The 23,967-nt window shown below is 35.4% G+C and overlaps 1 protein-coding gene across 1 annotated transcript in view; it reads right to left on the bottom strand.

Moving 5' to 3' along the window:
* Nucleotides 1–19,233, bottom strand: part of LOC104618456 (lysine-specific demethylase 4C-like) — a gene marked incomplete at both ends in the record, with an annotated part of 50,488 nt that extends 31,255 nt beyond the window's left edge. Inside the window, 4 exons of the mRNA XM_010284052.1 lie at nucleotides 11,110–11,212; nucleotides 13,586–13,944; nucleotides 16,072–16,310; nucleotides 19,040–19,233. Coding sequence (XP_010282354.1) covers nucleotides 11,110–11,212; nucleotides 13,586–13,944; nucleotides 16,072–16,310; nucleotides 19,040–19,233 — 895 coding nt within the window. The remainder of the gene's footprint in view (nucleotides 1–11,109; nucleotides 11,213–13,585; nucleotides 13,945–16,071; nucleotides 16,311–19,039) is intronic.
* Nucleotides 19,234–23,967: the final 4,734 nt, after the last annotated feature.

The raw sequence follows: 23,967 nt of genomic DNA, 5'->3' as shown, positions 1-23,967 counted from the left end.
GCTATCATATTGGTACTTGAAAAAGGGTATTTATATAGGATTAATTAATCTCTGGAATGTAATTTTGGATATACCAGTTCTCATTTATGCAATTATTTATATTCATCTGTATCCCTTTATATATTTAAGAAAAGTGAAACAATTCATTAAAAGAAACTGTGTAGACAAAAATTATAGCCCAGAATGTTTTGGTACAAAGGAAACTCCTATAACAAAACACTTATAAACAGTTACTGTACTGCTTTCCAAGTGGATAAGTGAATGAAATAAATGTTTTCACAAATGGTTTAATAGTTTGTGGCAAACTTGCTCCAATTCTCACTACTACTGCTTTGAATGGTTTTTGCTTACGAATTTAAACTCAAATTCTCAGACGGAAAACATTTGGGCCATTTGCAGAATGGGCTGTTGCCAGTATTTGCTGATTTAACCCAGCAGATGTGAAAAGCTGTAGATGCTAATACAGTACAATTTGCTTTTGCCAATCTCAACAATGATTTTGCTGCTTGGGGTTATGTTCCACTGACGTTTCCTGGCTTTGTACAGCAGCATTCTCTGCTATGAAGAGCATAGCAGCATCTGTTATTTTTCAGGTAGTTGAGCATAATCTCAGCCCTGGGAGGCATTATCTATAGTTTCAAATGTCCTGAAGGAAATAATAATAAAAAAAAGTCAGTCAGGGAAAAAGACTTGCAACCCCAAACCTTTACTCTTGCTGCAGTAGACCAGAAAACTCAGTTTCAGAAATAGTGTTTCTTTTTTTCACTCATGAAATCTATAGATTTCATAGCAAGATATGAAAATGTAAACTTTTTAATTTCTTGTATTGTAAAAGAAATTTAATTTCTTGTATGGTACTGTACAGTAGCTTGTATAAATTTTCGGTTAGAGAGTCTAATTACTGAATTATCAATTAATACTACAGTTCTCATAAAAATTATATGTAAAGACAGTCATACTGAATCCAAGCTCTAGAGGCTAAACCTAAGAGCTCCTGGATTGTTTAGCTCACAAAAGAAAGTAATAGGGTGTTTTATTAAAAAAAGTAAAATATCAAGCGTAATACATCAGTTGTTTGACAGGTCAGAAAAATTAAAAAAAAATTTAAAAGATTATTTGACAAAACTGAAAGATGCATTTAGATGCTTAGGATACTCTGATTTTTCTTGAGCATATGATTAGAGTCCTGTATTGAAATTCACATTTGTTTTGTGATTGAATTGTGTATTGCAATTGCTACACTTTGCTAAATGTAATTTGTACTTGTATTGTGATTGAACTGTATATTACAATTGCTACACTCTGCTAAACGTAATTTGTACTTGCACTGTGATTTAAGTGCATTGCTGCATCGCTCTGCTAAATCGAAATCCCATGTAACTTCAACTAATTTCAAGTAAGAAAATTTTGTCTTATTCATGAAACCCTCCACATGTGGAATATCTAAAAGAACCTTATCAGGGCATTATTCTGTGATATTAACTGGCATAGTCGGTAGGATATTCCCAAGAGTGAGTGGTACCCATTAAAGCTGTAATGATTACTTTGGCAAAAACATGCTTTCTGATTTGGTGTTAGTCACAAATAAAAACCTAGTAGAGAAAACCTGCATTGTGATTAAGAACAGGTACTGATAAGACTGTCTGCATACAGGAAAACTATCATTTAAAAGAGGAGATAGAATTATTGTAAATACTAGCAAAGGCTGGAAAAATCTTACCAGTAACTTTGAAAAGGATGGATAGGAAAACCACAACCAGGATTTTTTATGGATAGTAGAAAAAAGCACTGATGCCATTGATATTTAGGATTAATTTGAATTTGAAAGGTTCTAACAAGTTGAAGAAAGGAGCGAAAAGCAGAGCTTTGCAGTCTGTTGGGTATTTACTTGTGAGTAGTAGTGCAGAATTTAGAAGAGGAGAAATGAACACATAGCATGCTAGAACAAGAAAGAGAAACAGTTATAAAAGATAACATGCACACAGAGAATCAAAATAAGTTCTTAGACTCAAAGTTGCAGCCTCAAATCATATGTGATGCCCATACACACAGGGATCATTTATTGTGGTTTACTGAAATAGACTTCATTCAAGTGATGGCCACAATGTATATTCCAAGAACAATGAATGATCAAGAAATATACGGTTTTATACTGATCCTTTTCAAGGTGATGATTCAGGTGATTCATGAGAAAAAAGTAGTATGACAGTGTTTGCTCCATGGCACAAACCAAACAAAGCAAGCAAGCAATGAGCCTGAACCAGTTGCACCCCACATATTCCTTCCCAGAGACTGGAAACATCCAGCACTGTGACAGTGAGCATATTATTAGACACCAGTAATGAAATTAACATTTGTGTTATGACTGAACTATATATTGCAACTGCGACACTCTCCTAAACGCAGTTTGTACTTGTATTGTGATTTAACTGCACACTGTATCACTCTGCTAACCCAAAATCCCATGTAACTTCAACTGACTTCAAATAAGTAAATTTTCTAACATGCACTGTGTTTTTCCATATGTGGAATATCTAAAAGGACCCTGTCAGACTGTACTGGACCCCAACTTTTTCCTCTAACAAATGGCAAAGTAACTAAAATCTATTTGGTTTACATTGCTGTGCTGCTGATAAACTAAGTAACTTTAAGAAAGCTCTGAGGACTCATTGGCATAGAGAATCAGTTTACATTTACATAATCTGCAAAACTAGTCTTAGAGGACTATCATATTGACACTTTTTAAAACTACCATTTTATTTTGCTTGCTAATTCTTGTGACAAAAACATTCTTTGCTTCAAACAGTAGACCATAAAAGTACCTGATAAATATAAGGGGTAAAAATTAATCTTCATCCAGTCAATTCCCTACAGAGCAACACAACTTTTTTGTGAATATGGAATGAAGGATTGAGCCCTGATAGTTAAAACTCAAATTGTCAAAGACGTCTACTAATTCTGTCTACCTAAGCTGAAGCACAAGCAACAAATTCTTACTGATACTAAAAAACATGAATTACCCAGTGACTTCAGAAATACAGATACTTATCATGTCCAAAAACCAAGCTCAAGCTTGTCCCACTTGTCAAGCAACTGTATTCAAAATGTGGACATGAGGCCACAGAAAGGGAGATGTTCTTATAACTGTAAGAACTGCCAACATGCAATATGTATAGCATGTTTGTGTTACAATACCCATTTTTATATATATGTACAGTATAGAGATTCCAATAATTTCAACTGTCTTTACACTGTACAAGTCTAAAGAATAGCCACTGTATGTATAATTTAGTTCAAAGAGGCATCTCATCAAAATTGAAACAGAAACAAAAGAAAACCTGCTGGAATTTACCACAAAGACTATCAGCAAAAAAGGTAGCCATCAGTGCAAAGCCAGTACAAGAACAGACTACAAGCTAAAGACTGGCAGATATCCGCTCTCTTGAAATGCTTTAATTCACAGCACTTCAAAAGACTTAATACCAACGGCTTTCTCCATTTCATTCCCCACATAATTGTTTACAATTTCTAATGAACAAAATTTTTACTTTGCATTCCGATTCAATTTGCTTGCAGTCACTGTAGTTACCAGGCAGAAGATTTGATCAATAGCTAAAATTAGACTGGAATTTTTAGGAACTGCTATTGCTATCCACACACATCCTTACTGATTTACTAATGAAACACCGTAGTTTGCCATACAGTTTGAAGAGCTCACTAAAGCTTATTTAAGCTAACCAACTCCAAATGTAGAACATGTATTTCAATTTACATTTATGTCACATAATTTAGCATTATTTAAACCTGAAGGTCTGATCATGTGTATCTTTATCCCAGTATGTGGTACATATGATGTCAACAATGTAAAACTAGTGTATCATAAAGGATTCAAGGAAATACATATGCTTCTCTACATAAAAGACAAAAACATTATTTTATTTAATACTTCCTCTTTCTTTAAAATTAGTATCTTCAGAACCTCTGGAAATGTAAGGAATGACCCCTGAAAATGAACACTGGAGTGGTCCTACCTTTGTCAATTACCCATTGGAGTTAAGAAACATGCATTATATTATCAGTGTAAAAGTAGGCTTTTTCTCCCCCATTTTCCTTATACCTTCTAAGAACTTTCCAAGCTAGCACACAATCTAATTCTAACTATTTTCTAAAACAATTTACAAAATTGTTTTAGAAAATTTACAAAATTGTCCAAACTACTTGTCAGTATGTGCATCCATACAAAAGTGGAAAAATACATAAAACTTTCTCCCAATCTTCAGACATCTCTTGCCTATCAATAAAAAGGGCCACTGAGATGTGACAGAATTATTTGGTACTTTTCCTTATTCTAGAAATTAAAATGTATCTTCACTGACCATACTGCTGACTACTATATGTTCAAATAAATTCTATAGTGTTAAGAGTGTTTTAGAAATATTAAACTGTAGATTTACCAACATACTCTCATTTTATGCCACTCTAGAGACAAAGACCAGTACCAAGTAGGGAAAACATATTTTATGGTTACTTTATATCTCTCAGGCAACACAAATCTAACCTATGTCAGTATACAATTCTAGCATAGGTGTCTCTGGGCAAAATACAAGGAAAATTTTGGGGAACCAGGTTACCTGCATGCTTACAGTTAAGATTGTGCTGAAGTTCTTCCCTGAACCAAAGCCTCAGGTAGTCACTTACCTTCATAAATTAAGTATGGAAAATACAAAACAAAGATTCAATCCCAGGTCCAAATTCACATGACAAATCAGTGCCTGAATGGAATTATAAATTAATAGCTTCAGGCTACAGTCCCTGCACAAATCACTGGAACAAATATCCCATAAACACTCCATACACTAGACAACAATTGAATTCAACCTCCCTCAAGGATCAATTTCTTAAGTGTAATTATTTTGTACATTTAAAAAAATATGTATTTCATACACTTCTCAGCCAAGAAAAAGCATTTAGTGAAACCCCACTGGCATTAAAATCAAGTCACTTTCAATACTAATGGTTTACAAAGCAGCTTCAGATTTTGACAAAGGCAGTGATAACACTATAAGCTTGATTTTTTTAATTTGGAAAAAAAAATTGATACTATGATGTCTTGGAACCTGGATAATTTATTAGGCAATCCTCTGCACCAACATCTCAGGGAACTAATCCTTGTTAAATGCAAGTCATACATTTTCTGCATTTCTCTTTGGACCATAATTATAGAAACAGAAGCTCAGCTCCAGAAGATAATCTTACAGAAGAGACGTCTCCTTGACAAACGTCCTATCCAGTTTGCCTACCGACTCCATATCTACCCTTGAGAAGGCTATTGCAAGGCTGCACTTATGCAGCAGGAACACCATTTTCATTTTGGCACACACGATAGGGAGAAATTATACATGTCTCTGTATCTAAGACTGCAGCTCTGTTCACTCCTTTAAGAGGTCAAATATTATATTTTAAGGCTAAGAAAACTGTGTATTTAGAGTTGTAAGGTTCATCTAGAGGACAATGAATGCCAATGATCACTACATATACCACTCTCCAGCAGAAGAGGTATAAATGTTAGAGGAACTGGTTTGTATTCCCCTCTTGAATCAAAATAATGGCTACTTTTAGGTCCTGGCATCTGTAGGTGTCTACTCTATGGCAGATAAGCACTACTTGTGAAAGATGTCAAGGGACAAGAGCCACCAGTGAAAATAAACAGAGTTGCCAGTTCTTGCCATTTCTGGACATCAGCTGCTAGCCCACAAGGCTGACAAGAGTACATCCAGTACAAGAGTACTGGATATTCATGGAAAGCTTGTATTTGACCTTTCAACACCTCCCTTTCCTAAATAACTACTAAAGATGCTACCACAATTTTGTAAAGTTTTTTTGAGTCTTCAGGACACCACATGCTACACAAGTAGTAGAGCTTTCTATCAATTATGGTAATCAAATCTTGAAAATCAAATTTAAACAAATCAGAATCATTGTAGCTACCAGAGGAAAGGAGAGAACGCACATTTTTCTAGCATAGTGATCCCACTTCAAGTGGTAGATAGTGCTGATCTCTTCCAATGCTAGATGATGAAGTATGAAAAATCCAAATTCTCTACTTGATTAACTCATAACCCACACAAGAGCAAAGTATTTTTAAAGTAAAGCTCGACTCAAAAAAACAGAACAGTATAGTATGGGAATGAAAGCAACATTGCAAATTATAATGCTAATGTGGCAAAAATAAACATGCCTCTATCAATTGGTTAACAAATTCTTCTCCACCTTCTAAGTAACACCAGAAGACAAGTTTCTTTCTGAAATAAGAAACTTCAAGCAGAATCTATCATTTTAAGCTGTGAAGCAAGAGAGTCATAATTGTATCTACAAGTGTAACTTTCCCCTATTTCAGCATGTTTAACCTATTTACGTACGACATTATTGAACACATCTTATACAGCTTGACTACTAGTACCAGCTGAACGACATCTTACAGGATGCTGAGAGTGAACGTAAAAACTGAAGAAGCTTATTTTATATCATAGCAGAAGGAAAACTACAGCTGTAAAACTAGCAATTTTCACTAATCAAACTCTTGTCCAAGCCACTCTTTCAGTTCACAGTAGTTTTTGCTCTTTTTGTTTCCTTATTTTACAAAGTAAAGAATGCAAAATGACTTCTTGAACTTCTGAATCGTATTTAAAACACTTAAAAGCATATACAAAGAAACCTATACTGAATTCAATCTATACACTATTATTATATCATTTAGGGCAATGGGAAATTTTAGTCAACTTGAATCTAAAAACAGTTTCTAATGTTGCGTGCCCAAATATTGCTGGAATCTCTGGGACCAATCAATGTGCAAAGTCGGTATGCTTTCTCCTTCTGCTGAATTTGCTTTTTTATAGCCTAAGTGAGCAGAACCACAACTGCATTAAATACAAAAGAATAATATTACCACAAACTAATATACCGCACTGAGCATAAGACCAAGGTTCATTACATAAAAATTATTAGTATTTTGACTGTGACATACAGCTCAGACTGTACTGCTGCACTTATTTTTCTAAATTGGCAGCCTGAGCTATAATTTCTGGGATTGATTCCCCAGTCCCCAGCATTTCTCATTTCTCAGTCCTTCAGGCATTAATTCTACAAAAACAATCATATTAAGGGAGACTCAGAAGACAGACATACATAGGGAAAGGCTTCAGGGAGAGTAAAAAAGAAAAAACTAACACCAATAGACCACAAAGAAACAATTAACCCAATCATTTTCTGTAGAAGAAACATAAAGATCATAAAGAAACATACACATAAAGCAGCATATGCAGTGATAAAAATGAAAAACATCCAAGTGATCCTGTGCAAAAAAATCAATTTCTGCCAAAGGACTTGTATTAATAGTGAATCCGGAAAATGCCTGCTAAGGTTTAGGCATGCTGTTAAATATGATAATATTCTATTTGCAAGATTATGGTTCTGAAATGGCTGACAGTGTCAAAGAATGCTGCCTTCAGATTATTAATGGCCTCTGATCACCTCTCTTCACAGAAACTTCCTAATAGAACTCTAGTATATGAAGGACTTCAAATATATTAATTTGAATATAAATTATCTGTATTAGAAATGGCTACAGACCATCCAACTCATGGAAAGTGACATGATTTGCAAGTGAACTATAAAGCCCCAATTTCTTAATTTTTCATAACAGACTAGTCCGTATCTTCTTCTTCCTCCATTTTGTTTACATTTATGGTTCTACCAGACCCAGATACACAGAAATACAAAGATAAACTAATGCATCAATATATAAATACTCCTTGTAAAGGAATAGATGAACTCAAAAGTTACAGTACCAAGACACCATCATATCATAGCCATTACCGGCATCATCTTTGTTCAGAAAACACAGAGAACAAGAACTGAGTAAGTATGCATGCTGAATTACATTTCTGGTAACTCCAGAATATGGACAAAGCACTTTCATAAAGAGCAGCATAGTCATTAGTATATTGGTATTGATTACTTCACTGATACCTGACAACAAACATTCCTGAACATGATCAGAAAAATCTCCTTTAACTGTCATTGATCTAGCCACAGATCTTTAACTTGCATGCAAGCATGTGCCAGGAAAGCTAATAAGGCTTTGGTTTGCCAGTCTCCCTCAGGAGTTCTTCAATCCCTGTCCTGGATATAAGCATTCTGCTCACCCAAAATCTATTGTCTTTTCTTCCGATATTCTCACAAAAGCATGCTGATAAATTAGATCACAATGAGAAACAGACACATAAAAATAATATCAAATTCCAGTTCCAGCTAGGAAATACCAATAACTGCCATGTCCAATAAAACTCTTAATTACTTCCTTCAATCAATAAGCACGCAGGTACTTAATAGCTACTTGAAATTATTCTAAGATGTTTTCTTTCCTAACAAAAATACACCCTTATCTACCAGAAGGGCATTCATCATGTAAAGAGGAAAGCCTGGAAGGTGTATGACTTCTTGCTGGGATGCTGCTACTTTCACATAAAATTAAGATACCACGAAGCTGACAAACTACTGGATAAGATTGTAAACAAAGAGCAGACACCTTGAGATTAACAAATCATTGTCATCACTTCATCATCTAGCCAGATTATATAATACACAATCCTTGCTTAAATAGGCATTTTACACTATGTTTTAACTAGAACATTAAAAAAGCATGAGCAGGCAAAAGAAATAGAATATATTAAAAAAGAGCAATTTGACTTCAACCTACCACATATTTAAATCTTTAATTACTTTACTAGATGAATCTTAATATCATCCTTTTTGTGCAAATTACCATAACACTTTCTGAAATATACTGTGTCTAGCCCTCAAGGTATCCAAACATACCCATATATGATACACATCATGGGCCTAAGCTGTCTTTAATTTTCTGAAAGATGTGTAATAGCTAATTGAAGTATCATGCCTGGAAAAACTGAGGCTCAGATAAAAAAGAGAGAGAGAGTATGGCTTTCTCAAACTAGTGAGATGGAAGAAACAAATTGACGACTTTAGGCTTGGAACAAGGAGGAAAATGTATTGATGAGGGACTAGTTAAAATTATAGCATCCCAACTCAACAATGCCTAAATTGGTGCTAACTGAAAGCATAATATCCCTTGGTTACAAGAAGAAGAATCAATTAATAGGCATGTTGTCTCCCTCTGAAGTCAAGAAAGTTTATCTGTAGTTGTAAGAAACAGCTATTGTTGACTAGAGGTAATAATTGAGGGGAGAAAAAAAAAAAGGGAAGTCCAGGAAAACTCGTACATCACTTAAAGTATAAAATACGGGCTCCAAGCAAAATGCAGATATAAAGCGCAGGTAAACACTGAAGCATACAGCAATGTTGGAATCAGACCTGTAGCCACAGACACTGTATCAACTCCATTCTGCACTACACAGAGTATCAACATGTCTAAGGGATTGTGACAACCAGTCTCTAGTTCTGCTAACTGAAGAGATTCTGGAGAACAGTAGCTGAAAAACCTGTGTGTTACGAGAACTAAAATGCTAAGGCAATATGAAAAAGGAATGTATTTGTTTTCCATCTTGATGGATAGTTTTGATGCACATTTCGATAAGCTTCACAAGCCACGTTTGATAGAATAAAGTAGCTTTATTCATCAACTTCAGCTGGCTGTATATGTGATTGCTGTTGGTAAAGCAGATTTACTGTTTCTATTTACTTCAGAGAAGCAAATTCCTATCTTGGGTAAACTTCTTAGCTTTTGTAGCCTATTTGCACAAGATAGTGGCTCTCTAAAGTTAAAGCACTTCAAGTAAGCTCCCAAAAAGAGTATCTGAGAAGTTCTGAGTATTGTTTTAACTTTTTTGATCACTGGGGTATCCAGTTATAGAGCACTAAATTTCACGTCTGCAGAATTATTTACTTATTTATTTTGTACAAAACCCTGCTCTACATATCACCGTCATTTATCATCATTATTGATGGACATGCTTCTTTTTCTTAATTTCTGCTTCACTTAATCGCTTGAAGTGCCTGAAACAATGGAATTTTGTGGTTACTACCCAGCATTAAAACAAAAAAAAATTGAAAAATTACTTGAAGTACCTAAGTGCCAAGTCAGAAGCCCAATCTTACACATTCACAGGAAAGCCATTTACCCTGCTTCCAGTTGCTTTTTGCCACTTAAAAGTAAGATGAAAACTGTTCTAAGGAAATTTCTCAAGAAATGTTCAGCTGAGGAGGTAGAGACCTTTTGCTGCTTTCTAATACACAAAGGTTAGTCTCATTATATCTAAAAACAGGACTATGTTTTTCCACCTCTTTTTATGTTTGTGCAAATATGGTACTTAATTTAATGTTTTGCACACTATCCACTACTTGCAAACCTGCATACTATTTAAGTACAGGTAGAAGCATATATAGAGATAGGAGACAAGCAGATGACATACCAATCAAAATCAGCTTTTCAATTACCATTAATTAATTAATTATTATTTACTCTATTAATAGAGTAAAACTGATTTAACAAAACTACAGGGAGAGACATCTTCATTCTTTCCATATGAGAATAAGCAAAAGCCTGGAAATTAAGACATATTTAAAGAGTCTTGGTAAGCTTTTCATGATACCCCAAAGTCTGTAGCCTTTTCCTTGAATGAGAACTACAGTATCTTAAGACACCGACTCCCCAATGTCCAATGTCTATCAAAAAACAGACAAGGAAAAAGTAGCTTTAAAGCAATATAGGGGACTACCTACGAGTCCTTTGAATATGGATCTTATGTCACTTTTATCTATGTTTAAACAATTAAAAACTTGTTCTTAAACACAGCTGCTGTGAATTCTAATAAGGAGTATTTGATTGGTGAATATATTTCTTCTAAATTATATCGTTCAGAGTTTTTGCAAAGACAGAGCCCATGTTTTCAGAAGAATTTGAGTTGAAAACAGGCGAAAAGTACATGATCTGTCTGTGGATTCAGAGACCTCACTGTTCACATTTTCCATGCAGAAAGTATTTCATCTTGGTTGGTTTTGCAAACGCTTATACATATGTCTCAGAAAGACATAAAAATATAATCAGAAAAATGTATTAAATAGTACACTCACCTTCATCACTAGTTGCTTGCTGTTTAACCAAAGTCATTGGAGATCTAGCTGGGGGTTTATTTAGTGGATGACGCCAACTCTTCTTTCTTTCAACTTCTGCTGCCTGAAAACAAAAAAACATAACTAATATAGTCTGTAATTCTGCAAAGTTAATTTTGATGAAAAAAAACCATAGTTCTGTAAATGAGCACAGATGTCAGTTCTGTAAATACTAGCAGAGTACTTGGAGAACCTTTAGTGTACCAATAAAACATTTGTCTCTAATTCAGAATATATACTTTAATTAAAAAAGAGAAATCCTTGTCAAACACAAATGGTTTGAGGTATAAATTTCTTCCCAAATTGCAGAGCATACATCTTGATTTGCTCAGCTGATGTTGGAGAGGAAGAACAGCCCAAACAATGCTGCAGAACCAGAAGTACAATACAGCCACTAACCATGTCTGGGAAAACAAGGCAGAAATCCACTAACTTCATTTATGAAAGAGTGCAAAATTCCTGAGGAAGTAAAAAAAAAATTCTCTGGAGTTGAGCTAAGAAATTAAGAGTCATGATATGCAATTAACATGTGGATTTGGGATATGAGGAAATTCTTTCCTCCCTCAAACACTCTTATGTACATTCAGCTTGAAGTTACCCAGGCTTCAAGAACTAAAGCCAATGCTACAAACTCTAGAAGTGCAGCTTTCACAACTCCACATTTGAGTGCCATTGCGGGAACCACAAAGTAAACCAGCCGCTGATGGTACCTGGAGGTTCATGAACAGAGGAAGGGCAAGCACGCTGGCAGAAGGGTGTGAAGGACAGTCTCACATGATTCCCATGCACCACAGTATTCTTCTCAACACCCTGAATCTTACCTAGCAGTAAAGTGCTAGAGAAAATCATGCCCTCTGACTGATTTGAAGGATGAAAATTACTATTATAAATTGGGAAGCAAATTACAGAACATAGTATTTACTGTGATAAGCAAAGGGAAGAAGATGTGGTTAAAGCACAGGACAGGTTTATGATCTAGAAAAATTTACCAGTAAGTAAAAAGAGAAAGAAGATCAGACTTTTTATTTGCATCTCTATAACATGCTTTATCATTTATAATAAAAGAGAGAGTATGCAATTATACTGGAGAATATCTGAAATCTCATATATAATTGGCTGAAAGGCACAGAAAGAGATAAATATAATCTCTAAAACATGATGATTAAAACACTGAGATGTTTATAGTCCTCCTTATTATTACAGTGGAAGGGATGGAGCCAAGATTATTAAAACTCACAACATTGCAAAAAATCATTAGTGCACAGTTCGTGTCTGTGAAAGTGTCAGCATGGTTTTACTTTAGCTTCTAAAATCTATTTCCCACCAAGTCTGGCAATCTGGCAGTGGATTTCCTGCTCTCTCTCTGACAAACTGGGATTGAACTCGTAACTCAGAAAGCTACTGTGACTACCACCACAGCTTAATTTTTCATTACGCTCCCCAAAGTCAAAGCTGCCCACCTTTCATAGCAGAATAGCAATAGTAAAAAAAAGACTGTAAGTTTGTAGGTGTCCCAATGAGAAGACATTATTAAACTTACTATTTAAAAATTTTAAAATATATTTGTTTTATTAGCAGGATCTTTTCCTTCAAGTGTTTCCTTTACATGTTTTAGGCCATTTTCAAAATCCAAGAACAGCAACTTTCAGATCCTGAAATCATACTGTCCATATTATCCTGCTATAGCCATGTCTTGAAGATTCACTTTCTCCAACTTCAATACTATGGATATAGTTTCAACTAAAGCGAGGAAGCCCCTAAGGTTTCATAAACTATATAAGAAAATAGAATGAAAGCAAACTTTCAATTCCCACTAGCTCAATGCAGAGGTGCTCCTCAGTTTTGCTTCATTCAATTCCTCATTTGAGAAGGGCATCACTCCAAAAATACACTGCCATGTGCTTCCACATTGTTATGTTCTGTCCTTTCTGAGGACAGAAAGTCTCTCAGAATCAACCCATTCTGCTGACATTTTACCAGCATACTGTTAACTCTCCTTAAGACCCACTCAAAACAGACATTTTTTGAAACCCAAATATATGATACCAAATACAGCACTCATTTCTAATTTCAATTTCATGTCAATAGCAGGAATTCATGCTGATAGTCTTGCTCATACTGGCAGGCAGCAAACATGGGAATAGCTTGAGAGTAGTTGCTGACAGTTCAGACTCACAGACATAAAGTGAAATTACTTGATATCTAAAATCAGAGGCAAAATATGTCAACAAGCAAACTCCAGAAACATTCTGCTTTTGGATCCAAATTCCCACTCTTGTCTGTACAATTCAAAACATGTTCAAATTAGCATCTGATTAAAATAATGCATATTCTTAAGTGCTTTAATATGGTTATCAGGTCTCATTAGAAACATGTGCATTCACATTTCATTAGGTCAGGAATATATTACTATAATGATATAAATTGCTTCACATACACTGGATGTTTCCATGCCATCTTCTTCATCCTTTTTCACAATGGGCACTTCTCCATGTTTCAAGCTACTTCCACAGTTTTCTAGGTTGCTGACATCTTTTATCAAGACATTTTCCTCTTTATCTGTGTTTTCTGCTTCAGAAGCATTTCCCTCTGACTTATGGCATGGTACAGATGAATCAGACTGATTCTGAGATTTCAAACTCTCTTCTGTTCTACAGCTATCAGAAGCAGGCATGCAGGCCACAGAACTTTCACATGTAAAGAGAGGACAATTGGAATCTGTCCTGTCCTCATGTTCCATTTTCGTTTTCTCTAGCACAGGAGCAGGGCTTGAAAATGAGTCTGTACGGATGCTTCCTATAGATCAAGAATATTATTTGTTAATAAATCTCACTTTCTATTACTGTATTTCATTTCACAACAATCTGAGTTACTCAAATTCAAAGCACAGTTCCTCATTTAGAAATCATACAGAAAAGCATTTGGTAGAAGGATGTACACAAATGTGGAGCACAGGTTTGATCAAAGAATAAATTAAATGTAAATGTTTTGAGTTTGGAGTGTGAAATACAGTTTTAATCATTTAATTGGTATTTTGTATTCAAATTACAACAGATCTTCATGTCATTCAAAATAATCAATATTCATGTAGCTTGTTTACTCTGACAGCCCACAAGAACTTTGACTGGTTGGAAAAAATAATATAAAAGGTTGGTATATTGAACTTTATACCCTGCATTTATACCTATTATGCCTGGTTGAGAAATGAAAATAAACAAAAACTAATGGTTCATAATTAGGAAAACATATTTCAAAGATATACCAAGAATATTTTGAAAACAGCACCACTGGTCTAAAAATGAAAAGCAATTAGGATAATTTTGTATTTTGACAATTAGCATAATTTTATATTTCAGTGATGCTGACGGGTAAAAATGTGTGGATTTTGCTCTATTAAAATTCTTCATCTGCTGATGCTTGCACGGGATAGACAGAACAATGGGTTAGAGAGGTCACCCAAGAACATGTTCCTGAAGAACTCTATGGCACACACCACAGTGAATTTTGATTCAGCGGCCCATCCAAGGCATTAAAGAAAACAGTCTCTGTACAAAGTCCTTTCCCATTCTTTCTTTGCTTATTATTATGGTTATTTGGACTTGTTTTTCTGAAAAATTCCCTTTTCAGGTCAAATGAATATAAAATTTAGCAATATAAAGCCCACCCAACACCAAAACGTAATCACTGGGTACAAAGGGTACTGCCTCAGCTGAGTATAATGGACATACTGGCCAGAGATAATGCAGGAGAATGACCATCTCCAATGTGACTACTGGAGCTTGCACCATCATATCTAAAAAGATCCTTTTGCATACAAAGGTCCAGGCACCACTCTTTAATAGCACGAAGAGGATAGCGCACCACTCTCCTCTGCTTTTCCTTCCCTTGTGAATGAACACAGAATGGCTGCTAACTATATACTAGTTTCTCAGTGGTCATGAATACTCCAAACCTCTACTAGAAGCTGGGGGAAGCTGTAAAGCAATAGCACCTTAAAAAAAAAAAAAAAATCATCAGAACAAACCTGGACAGGCTTTGCTAGAGCACCAATTATTTGTATGCAGGAATTTCTAAGCCTCCATACTGGAATACTCACTTTGTTATCTCTATGTGGATCAACCCCAGTGATTAACCACCTCCAAAGAACCATTAACAATATTAACGGTTATTAATATTCACAATCAGGGAAATACTCTTCTCTCTATACAATTTGCAAGTAAATTTTCAGTATCAATATAAAACCAATGAGGCTGCTCACAAACCTAAAGTTAAAATTGCAGTTTGCCTTTCTGAACAGGAATGAGAAACTACACGTGAGCTATAAAGAAACATGAAACAGAAGAAATAAAGTCCAGAATAGACCAAGTATATTCATATAAAATAGTTGTGGGGGGGAAAAAGAACAATCTTTGGCTTGACAAGGCCAAACTTGTACTGTCAGGCAGCTCAACAGGAAGTTACAAGAAATCTGCAATCTAAAACCAGAGCATTTTTGTGCACAAGTATAGACCACTTGTAATATGCAGCATTCTTCATGTAAATACATGTAGCATACTACAAGCATGTATGTTCTGTACTGTTTGCATGTGTTAAGACATTCTGTATCATTTCCATATCAAAAAAATTTTGCTTTAAAACCTATAAGTCTACTGAAGAAATATAATTTACATTGTCCTCATCCTTTTTGCCCCTTTAAAAAACACTTCATTAAAACAGTTTAGGTGATACTGCTCTCAGCTCAGAATATTAATTTTGTCATTTTCTCATTCTCACTGACTATTAATCTTCTCTGCACAACTTTATAAGTAAGAATTTTAGTATGCTACTTCAGATAACTAACAGATGCTTTAACATCTGATTTGTGGCATTAGAGTATCAACAGCCTACAACTTCCATGTGTAATATAATCAGTCCTTATCTCACCTGCAACCTTGACATTATCCAATAAATGTTGATCCAGCTGCATTTTACTACTGTTTTCTTCTTCTCCAGAAGGCACTCCTGTGTTTACCAGTCTCACTTTTTTCCCAGGTTCTTCATTGACCTTGAAGCCATCAGTAGCTCTTTCAGTCGTTATGATTTCTGCACCAGCTACCATAGCAGATACTCTCTTGTCCTCTGGAGTTTTAAGCTTTTTAGATCGAGATCTGCTGTGCTGGAAGCTGTTACAAGACATATTGCTGTCAGAGTAGAATGTCTGTCTAGGATAAGATAAAATGTCTACCAATATATATGTCCCTTTCACCTGCTTAAAGTGGTAAAAAATGACAATTTTTCATCTTTTTGTGTTGAGATAGGGTTTACAATTTATTAAGTGATAGATTAACAATTGATTGGATTTAACCTTCTAATCTTTTATCACCATTCTATGGCAAAGTTATTAAATTGTAAAATAACCTTAAGTAACTACTATTTAACCATCATCCAAACTAGCTTTTTAATGAAACATTCTTCTGATCCTGAAAAAGAATAACCTTTATAAAAGTAATGAAACCAAAAAAGTATCAGTTGCACTAAAATCAGGTGGTATTTCCAAACTCCAGCACTAGTCTGACACCTTGTAAAATCAGATCTGTTTAGGTATCTTAGAAGTTTTTATATGCATTTTAACACAAATAACAAGCATTTGAAAAAAGGAAAAATTCTGATCACCAAATGTTTTGAATGGCTACAATATCAAGCAATAAATTTCATAATGCTCTGCAAAAAACAAAGCAGAAATTATATCCTCAGCCTGTTTTTGCACCCTCAGAAGTAGAAGGGAAAGGTTAAAGAAGGAAAAATTGCACCCTCTGTCAGAAACTGCTTTGTAGTTTATGTGCTCAGGATAAAAGTAACAGGAGATTAGTCTAGTTCCAAATTCAACTATGTGACTTGGGAGGAGATTTTTACATGCTTCATCACACATCCCATTTCAAAATTCATAACACACTAGTGATAAAAGCCCAAATATGGCAGGTAAATCAGGAGTTTTACAGAGGTCTTGCATCTTACTCCAGAAAAAATTTGCTACCCCTTACATTTCCTCCTATGTCCACCAATGTATATCTTTCAACATCCTCTCTATAAAATAGTAATTTCCAGAAAATTTGCCGAAGTATAAGACACCCATCAGTTTACATTGTAATATATCAGCAAGTATTATTACTGTTTACACACTGTCATTAGATGTTCCATTGTAGCAAATTATTTCAGCCATAAATGTCAGCCAGGCTCTCCCTGTCACTATATTCATGAAGATTTCCATAGATGGCATTTCTATTTTCACTCTGCTGAACTTGTATTATTCCCATAATCAAAATGATGACAATTTCAATCGACACATTACACTAGAAATGAAGCTGAATAAACATTTTATCCTCTCTTTGCAATAGGCATTGTTACCACGCCTGAACAAAAGCCAACTCAAGAATTAAACAGCATTAGAATTGTGTTTATTAGCTCAGCTAAGTGCATGAAATCAGCCCATGTGTTCCTATAATAAAACTTTCAACACAATTATTAGGAAGTCTTTGCTTTTAGTTAAAACTGCCTACCCATAGCTGGGGCATCAATGTGAATCACTGCTGGCCCAAGTGTGAACTGGCAGTTACCCTGTACAATATATAGAGTCAAACTTACTACCGGGCAAATTGGCATTGATCTAGCTAAACAATCTAATTACTCTCTCTGTGTGTCCAGGTTAATACTCTATGTATTATACATATAGTAACAAATTGGCTGTCCAGCTGCTTCACTGGTTGTCTGCAAGAACTGATTCTACCCCACAAACTATTCTTACCCAGGACAAAACCAATGTTGTATTTCCCAGCTATAATGTTCCACTACGGTGGCAGCTGGTCCTCTTCTTTACAGTTGACTTTCCTATCATTTTCCTCAAGAAATACATTAACTTGGAAAGACAATGAGGAAATTCAGTTTAAGAGCAAGATAAAAAAAGTAACTAGATTGTAAAATGATTTGAAGGAGGAAAAATGTCTTTAAAAATTCAGTATTATCTTTAACCCAGCAAACTGCACTCTGCAGTAAGTAGATAACAATAAAGCTGCCCATCCTAGGTGAGAAACTAAACAGATCTTTATTAGATAATGAACAATAAAATCCATAAAGACCCTGTTAAGTAAGACATGAAAGCATTAGTGTACAAAAAATGTTTGTGCAATGCAAAAAAAACCCATGATGCACATCAGGAAAATAGATCTAGCTATGAAACTGCTTTAATAGGTCAAAGGTTTGATACCTCTAGTGACAAGCTGAGAAAATTTTTTGTCCTGATTTCCTTAGTGATGCCAGCACCAACAACTGATATTTAGGCCTTTCTTATGCCAAATTATGACCTGTGATTAACCTGTAGTAGACACAGTTGGCTGCAGCACTGTAAGAGTGTGCCAAATAGATAGAGATAGATGGCAGTGAGGGCTAAGACTACTGCTAGAGACTTCACTCAGCTGTTGGGATTCTGCTACAGCTTCATGGTAAGTTTTTCCAAATCAACCTTTACCTCAACTCTTAGGAGACTTCTCCCTTGTCTTTTAGTTGCAGATGTCACTACAAACAACGACAACCATGCATACCTTGAAAATTTTAATGGAATAACCTCTACTAAAGAAAGATTCTAAATAGCACACTGGAATGCATTTTGATGCTCTCCATACTCATTAACTTCAGCTATACACAACTTGTAAGATGAATTAATTTTTCATAGTCTCTCTGAAAAAAAACACTTGCTTGTCCCTAAGTTCATCTTAATACAGAAAACAGAAAAACAACCTTCATCTAAAGTAAATTAATTCAAATAAAACATCAGAGAAAATGGCAAAAAAAAAGAAAGAAAAAGGAAATTGACATAATATTGAAGACAATTAAATGGAGGATAAAGAAACATAAATACCACTCAGGAACGTTCTTTATTTTCTTTCTTCTCTGTAGCCAGGTCTTTACTTCAGGTGTTGATTCAGGAGTTGGTTTTGTATGATCAATGGTGTATAAATCCTTGCCTTGTTTCCACAGCTGGTATCTGTCTGGTTGAAACTTCCTCACAAAGATGTCCATGGATATTGTCACCATGTCTCTCCTACAAGTGCACTGCAGGAGAAGACAGGAATTTATAAGTGACAAGTAATGGAATATGCCGCAGTTTGTAGGAAAGAAAGTCCAAAATAAAAATCCCACATGTGAAAACCAACTCTACTTTAATCAAAATTTTTCTTTTTCCCTCTTCCTTACTTCTTCTGGGGTTAAGGATCATTCAAGAGACAATACTATACGAACAAATGTGACACATTAGGATTCCACAAAGGTACTTATGGACATATGGACACTCCATTGTTTGGTTAACTCCTACAGGTTAAGACCAAAAGCATTTCTTTTTCCTCAGTTAGTTGCTCTTGATAGTTTTAAGCATAACACCATGTTGAAGCCAGAGACTGCATACATCTTTAGCTGCATCACAATTAATAATGTAATATCTACCCGGCCCAAAGGCATATACAGTCCTAGCTTTTAAGTCTTCAAAACAAAATGCATATGAGTATCATACTAAGTTACAGTTTTTCCCAGGTTTTCCTATAAAGAGGAAGAAACAAGCAAGAGCGGGGAATATTATGTTTAAGGTCTAGAAAAGCATGTTATAAAGATGTAGTCTGACCTTCTGTGCAATGCATACCCTAAAATCTCATGCAGTACTTTCCTCATTAACTTTGCTCTAGCCCCTGATTTCAGCCCCCCAAAGAATTTTTGCATTGTTTTTCTTTACAAATTGTGCATCCGAGTGAATATTTTAGACTTATTTGAATAAGCTCTTAATGATCGTGAAAATGCAGAGGATACTTCACTTGGAATACTGTCAATGCTGAGACGATTTTCAGACTAAAGTTACTGTACCTAATGCTCAAAAATGCTTAATATTAGGAGACTGCAATAAGTAAATATTGCAATATGCCTTCAGCACATAAACTGTTGTGATGGGTCAACCTTGTCTGCCAGGTGTCTACCAACTTGCTCTTTCATTCCCCCTCCTTGGCAGGACAGGGGGAGAAAATGAGATGAAAAAGCCCATGGGTTGAGATGAGGACAAGGAGATCACTGACCAGTTATCATCACAGAATCAATTTGAGGAAATTAAATTAATTTATTGCCAGCTAATAACAGATTAGGATACTGAGAAATAAGAACAAAACTAAAACCATCTTTCCTCGCCCCCCCTTTTTCCCAGGCTCAGCTTCACTCCTGACTGTGCCTGCAGGGCTGTTTCTTTCACAATTGCTTCACTCCTCTCTCTCACAGCTGCTGCACAGTGTTTTTTACCCTTCCTTAAACATGCTATCACAGAGGCACCACCAGAGTCACTGACAGGCTCAGCTTTGGGCAGCAGCGGGTACTTTTTGGAGTCAGCTGGACCTGTCTCCGTCCAACATGGGGGCAGCTCCTGTGCAACCCAGTACAACTACTCAGATTAAAAGCAAATTTACTGGCTAATACGGATAGTCTCAAATGGAAAAACTTTTATAAAGAACTTGGGGTTATAGCTCAATAATTCAAAGGGCAAAACAGACAGTATTTTCTTTCATGTAAACAGAGATACCTAAAAAAAAATGGTAAATGCATGGACTGGATTTCTGGTTTGCTACAGCTCATTTTATTGCCCCTTTTAAACAACAAGGGTGTTTAATCATAGAAACATTGAAACACACAAGTGACTGAATTCAACTTTTCTACTAGCTAGCTTTCTGTGAGCTGGATGCAAATTTCTTTCTCTGCTATAACCACCTATCTATTTCTAATCTACTCTTCTTCCATAATGAAAAGAAGAACTCTGAGTTGTATTAAAAATCCTTGCTTTCCTTTCAATATGCCGAAATCAATATGCTGTATATTCACAACACTGTCCTCTAATGGGAAATGGAAGAAGAAAAAAAACTTCAAAATAGACATTGTAATTCTATGCAGCTGTCTTTAATGATAGTTTTTACCCAAAATATGATTAGAATTTTCCATTTGCAAACAACATGTATAGATGTACATATACACACATTCTGTAAAAGACTTAACCTTATTTGAACTAGTGTGTCTTACTGAGAGAGTCCTTGATCAGTCACAGTGAACAGTAACAGAAAAACAATTAAGAAACTTCTGTGTACCAGAAAGGTGCATAGATGGTCCACTGTAATATTTTTAAGTTTTAAAAATTAAATTTGTAACATAAAGACAAGCAACACTGGATTTCCTCTCCACTTATACACATCCTTTCACATTCAAGCCATGCTGCTATACACTGATTAAAAATGGTTGTTAAAGCAAAAAAATTTAGCAGAATGAGCCAAGTATTAGGTTGGTAACCTTCTTTATATGCTATGTAAGTCCCAGTCCACACATACTCTAAAAATGATCCAATCAAGCTATTTTTCACTGATACACCTTCCTAACTGCTTATAATGATTAAAGCTTTCTTCATGGTACAGTGGAAATGATGTATTTACTGGACAGAATAATTTTAAGTTATCTAGGATCTTCTCACCATCTTAACTTCAACTGCACTTAATAGACTATTTCACCCACTATATTACACTTTTCTTGCAATACTTCAAATGAATCATGTTGAAACAAAATAAAAAATGCTTTTTGATAAACAACACTTTAAAGGTGCTGCCATTTAAACTGGAACTGCTTCCTGTGGACTACTTGCAGAAGAAGTGCTTGATAGGTACTGTTTGTTAGCAGGACAGGATTTAATAAATCCTGGTAACAATAACTGTTCTTTGCTATGGAATCAGGCAGTGATATATTTTCACACTGACCTTCTGGCAACTTGTAGGCAGTGCTGCAGAAACCTTTGATATCAGTCAGCCATCTGTGCAAGCTTCAATAAAGCAAGCCTTCCTTTGTTAAGTCACAGAGAGTACATGCACTTTTCCCTGACACATCCAGTCACACACAACAAAAATGCAAATTCAAAACACTACTCTTTTTTAAGATTCTCTTTATACACATTCCACAATGTTTTGGGGAAATAATAGATGAAAATATTTGTAATAAATTCATTATTTTTATTCATATATGCATAAGAAAACAGTCTGCAATATTTTTAAAATAGTCCAATATTTAAATTGTACATTACAAAATGTTTTATTCCTTGATTCCTATTTCCAATTTATTTTACACTTACACATAATGCCACCAACACATCCACACACAAAGATGACTCTATCTTATGTAGAACTCATTCCATGAGCATCAGATGCTGTTGCAAAAATGTGGCTGTTTTCCTCCAATTCCTTTAAAATCAGGATAACAGAAACAGTGTGACAGGACAAAACTAAAAGAAGCCCATCTTTTCTTAAACGTTCCACCTCGCAGCCCTTCTTTCTCTTTATCTTATCTGCCTGTAATGCCTTTTTGAATTATACTCTTTCTTCATTTATGTGACCCAGAAACCACGGAATTGAGCACAAGTTAGGCGTGCAGATCAGAAAACTGATGAAATTCAAAATGGAAGCTAGGCATCAGTCTGTGATCCAAGGCACTTGCTGGAGACAGGTAAAGATGAGGACAGAAAGGAATTTCTATGCACAGCAAGAGGAGAGTAGGGGCTTGACATACATTTGGTAATCTTACAGGCCATCTTGAACTTTAAGTCCAAGTTGTCCAGAGTACCAGGACAGCATTCTCACTTACCAAGTTTCGACACCTTCTACCCAACAACTTTAAGGAGAAAGGAGGGGGGGGGGAAAGGCAGGACTGTTGCAGTACATGCTGCCATGTTTGATGCTGTGCAAACTATCATTGCCAACAAAGCTTTTGAGTGCAAATAAAAACAGTTGAAAGGATATCGCTGAAAGACAATTGTTTAAGGTTCACTGCTGGTTTGGGGGTTGTTTGCAGTTTTGGGGGCTTTTTTTTTTTAACATATCTTGAAAATAATACCTTGAGTTTCAACAACTATACTACCCTGAGTATCCTATTACTGTAAATCCTTTCACTGGTATCTTTCCAGGCACTACTCTTACTTACCCCTAGGAAAATTTAATCATTTAGCTATTAACTTTTTCCTCTTCGTTCTGATTTTACTCTGTATTTCTAGCCCAAATTATTCTCCTCTTTCACTGACATTCACTTCTCTGTCCAGATGCCTGTACACAGAAACCCTTTGCCTGGAGTCTTTATCTCTCTGCTGTGTGTCAACTGCCCTTGCTTCATCCTTCTCTTAGCTCTGCGTTGTTTCCTTTCTTAGTACCTTCAGACAGTATTTCCTAGCACCTTTGGACTGCATTTCCTCAGACCCAGAAAATGAAAGTTTCTGTCCCTTAACGGCCTTGTAATTCCTGTATTTTAAAATGGAAAGATTCTGACCCTGAGAAGTTATTATTTATTGTAAATAAATCAATCTCCATCTGCAGCTGACTACAATTAACCAATTCCAAAATATCTCCTTACATAAGAAAACATACACTCTGTGCAATAATACACAGCTATAGATCTCATTATAAACAATAATTTCGGTTTGTGCAATACCTAATACAGGCCCATTACCATGTCATTCCTCATCTTGGTTACACAAATTTCACAGTTGTTATCATGGATTTACTTACAGAAGGTTTACTACTATCAAGCATAAAAAAGGCATTCACAAATGACCCAAATGCAGCAATTCCAAAACAATTATACATGTAAACTGATTCATTACAGCAAAGGGATAGTTCTAACATACTGTAAGTAAGAAGTCAGTATAACAGATAACCTAATAAGGAAATGTTCCTTCTCTATTCCAATGAACTCAAAAGAAAGTCGATTTAAGGACTGGTGAGAGATGTGGTGGTCAGA

This window comes from Phaethon lepturus, unplaced genomic scaffold (genome assembly GCF_000687285.1).
Source record: "Phaethon lepturus isolate BGI_N335 unplaced genomic scaffold, ASM68728v1 scaffold12663, whole genome shotgun sequence".
In the NCBI taxonomy this organism is placed as follows: domain Eukaryota; kingdom Metazoa; phylum Chordata; class Aves; order Phaethontiformes; family Phaethontidae; genus Phaethon; species Phaethon lepturus.
This window is presented reverse-complemented; position numbering and strand designations above follow the sequence as displayed.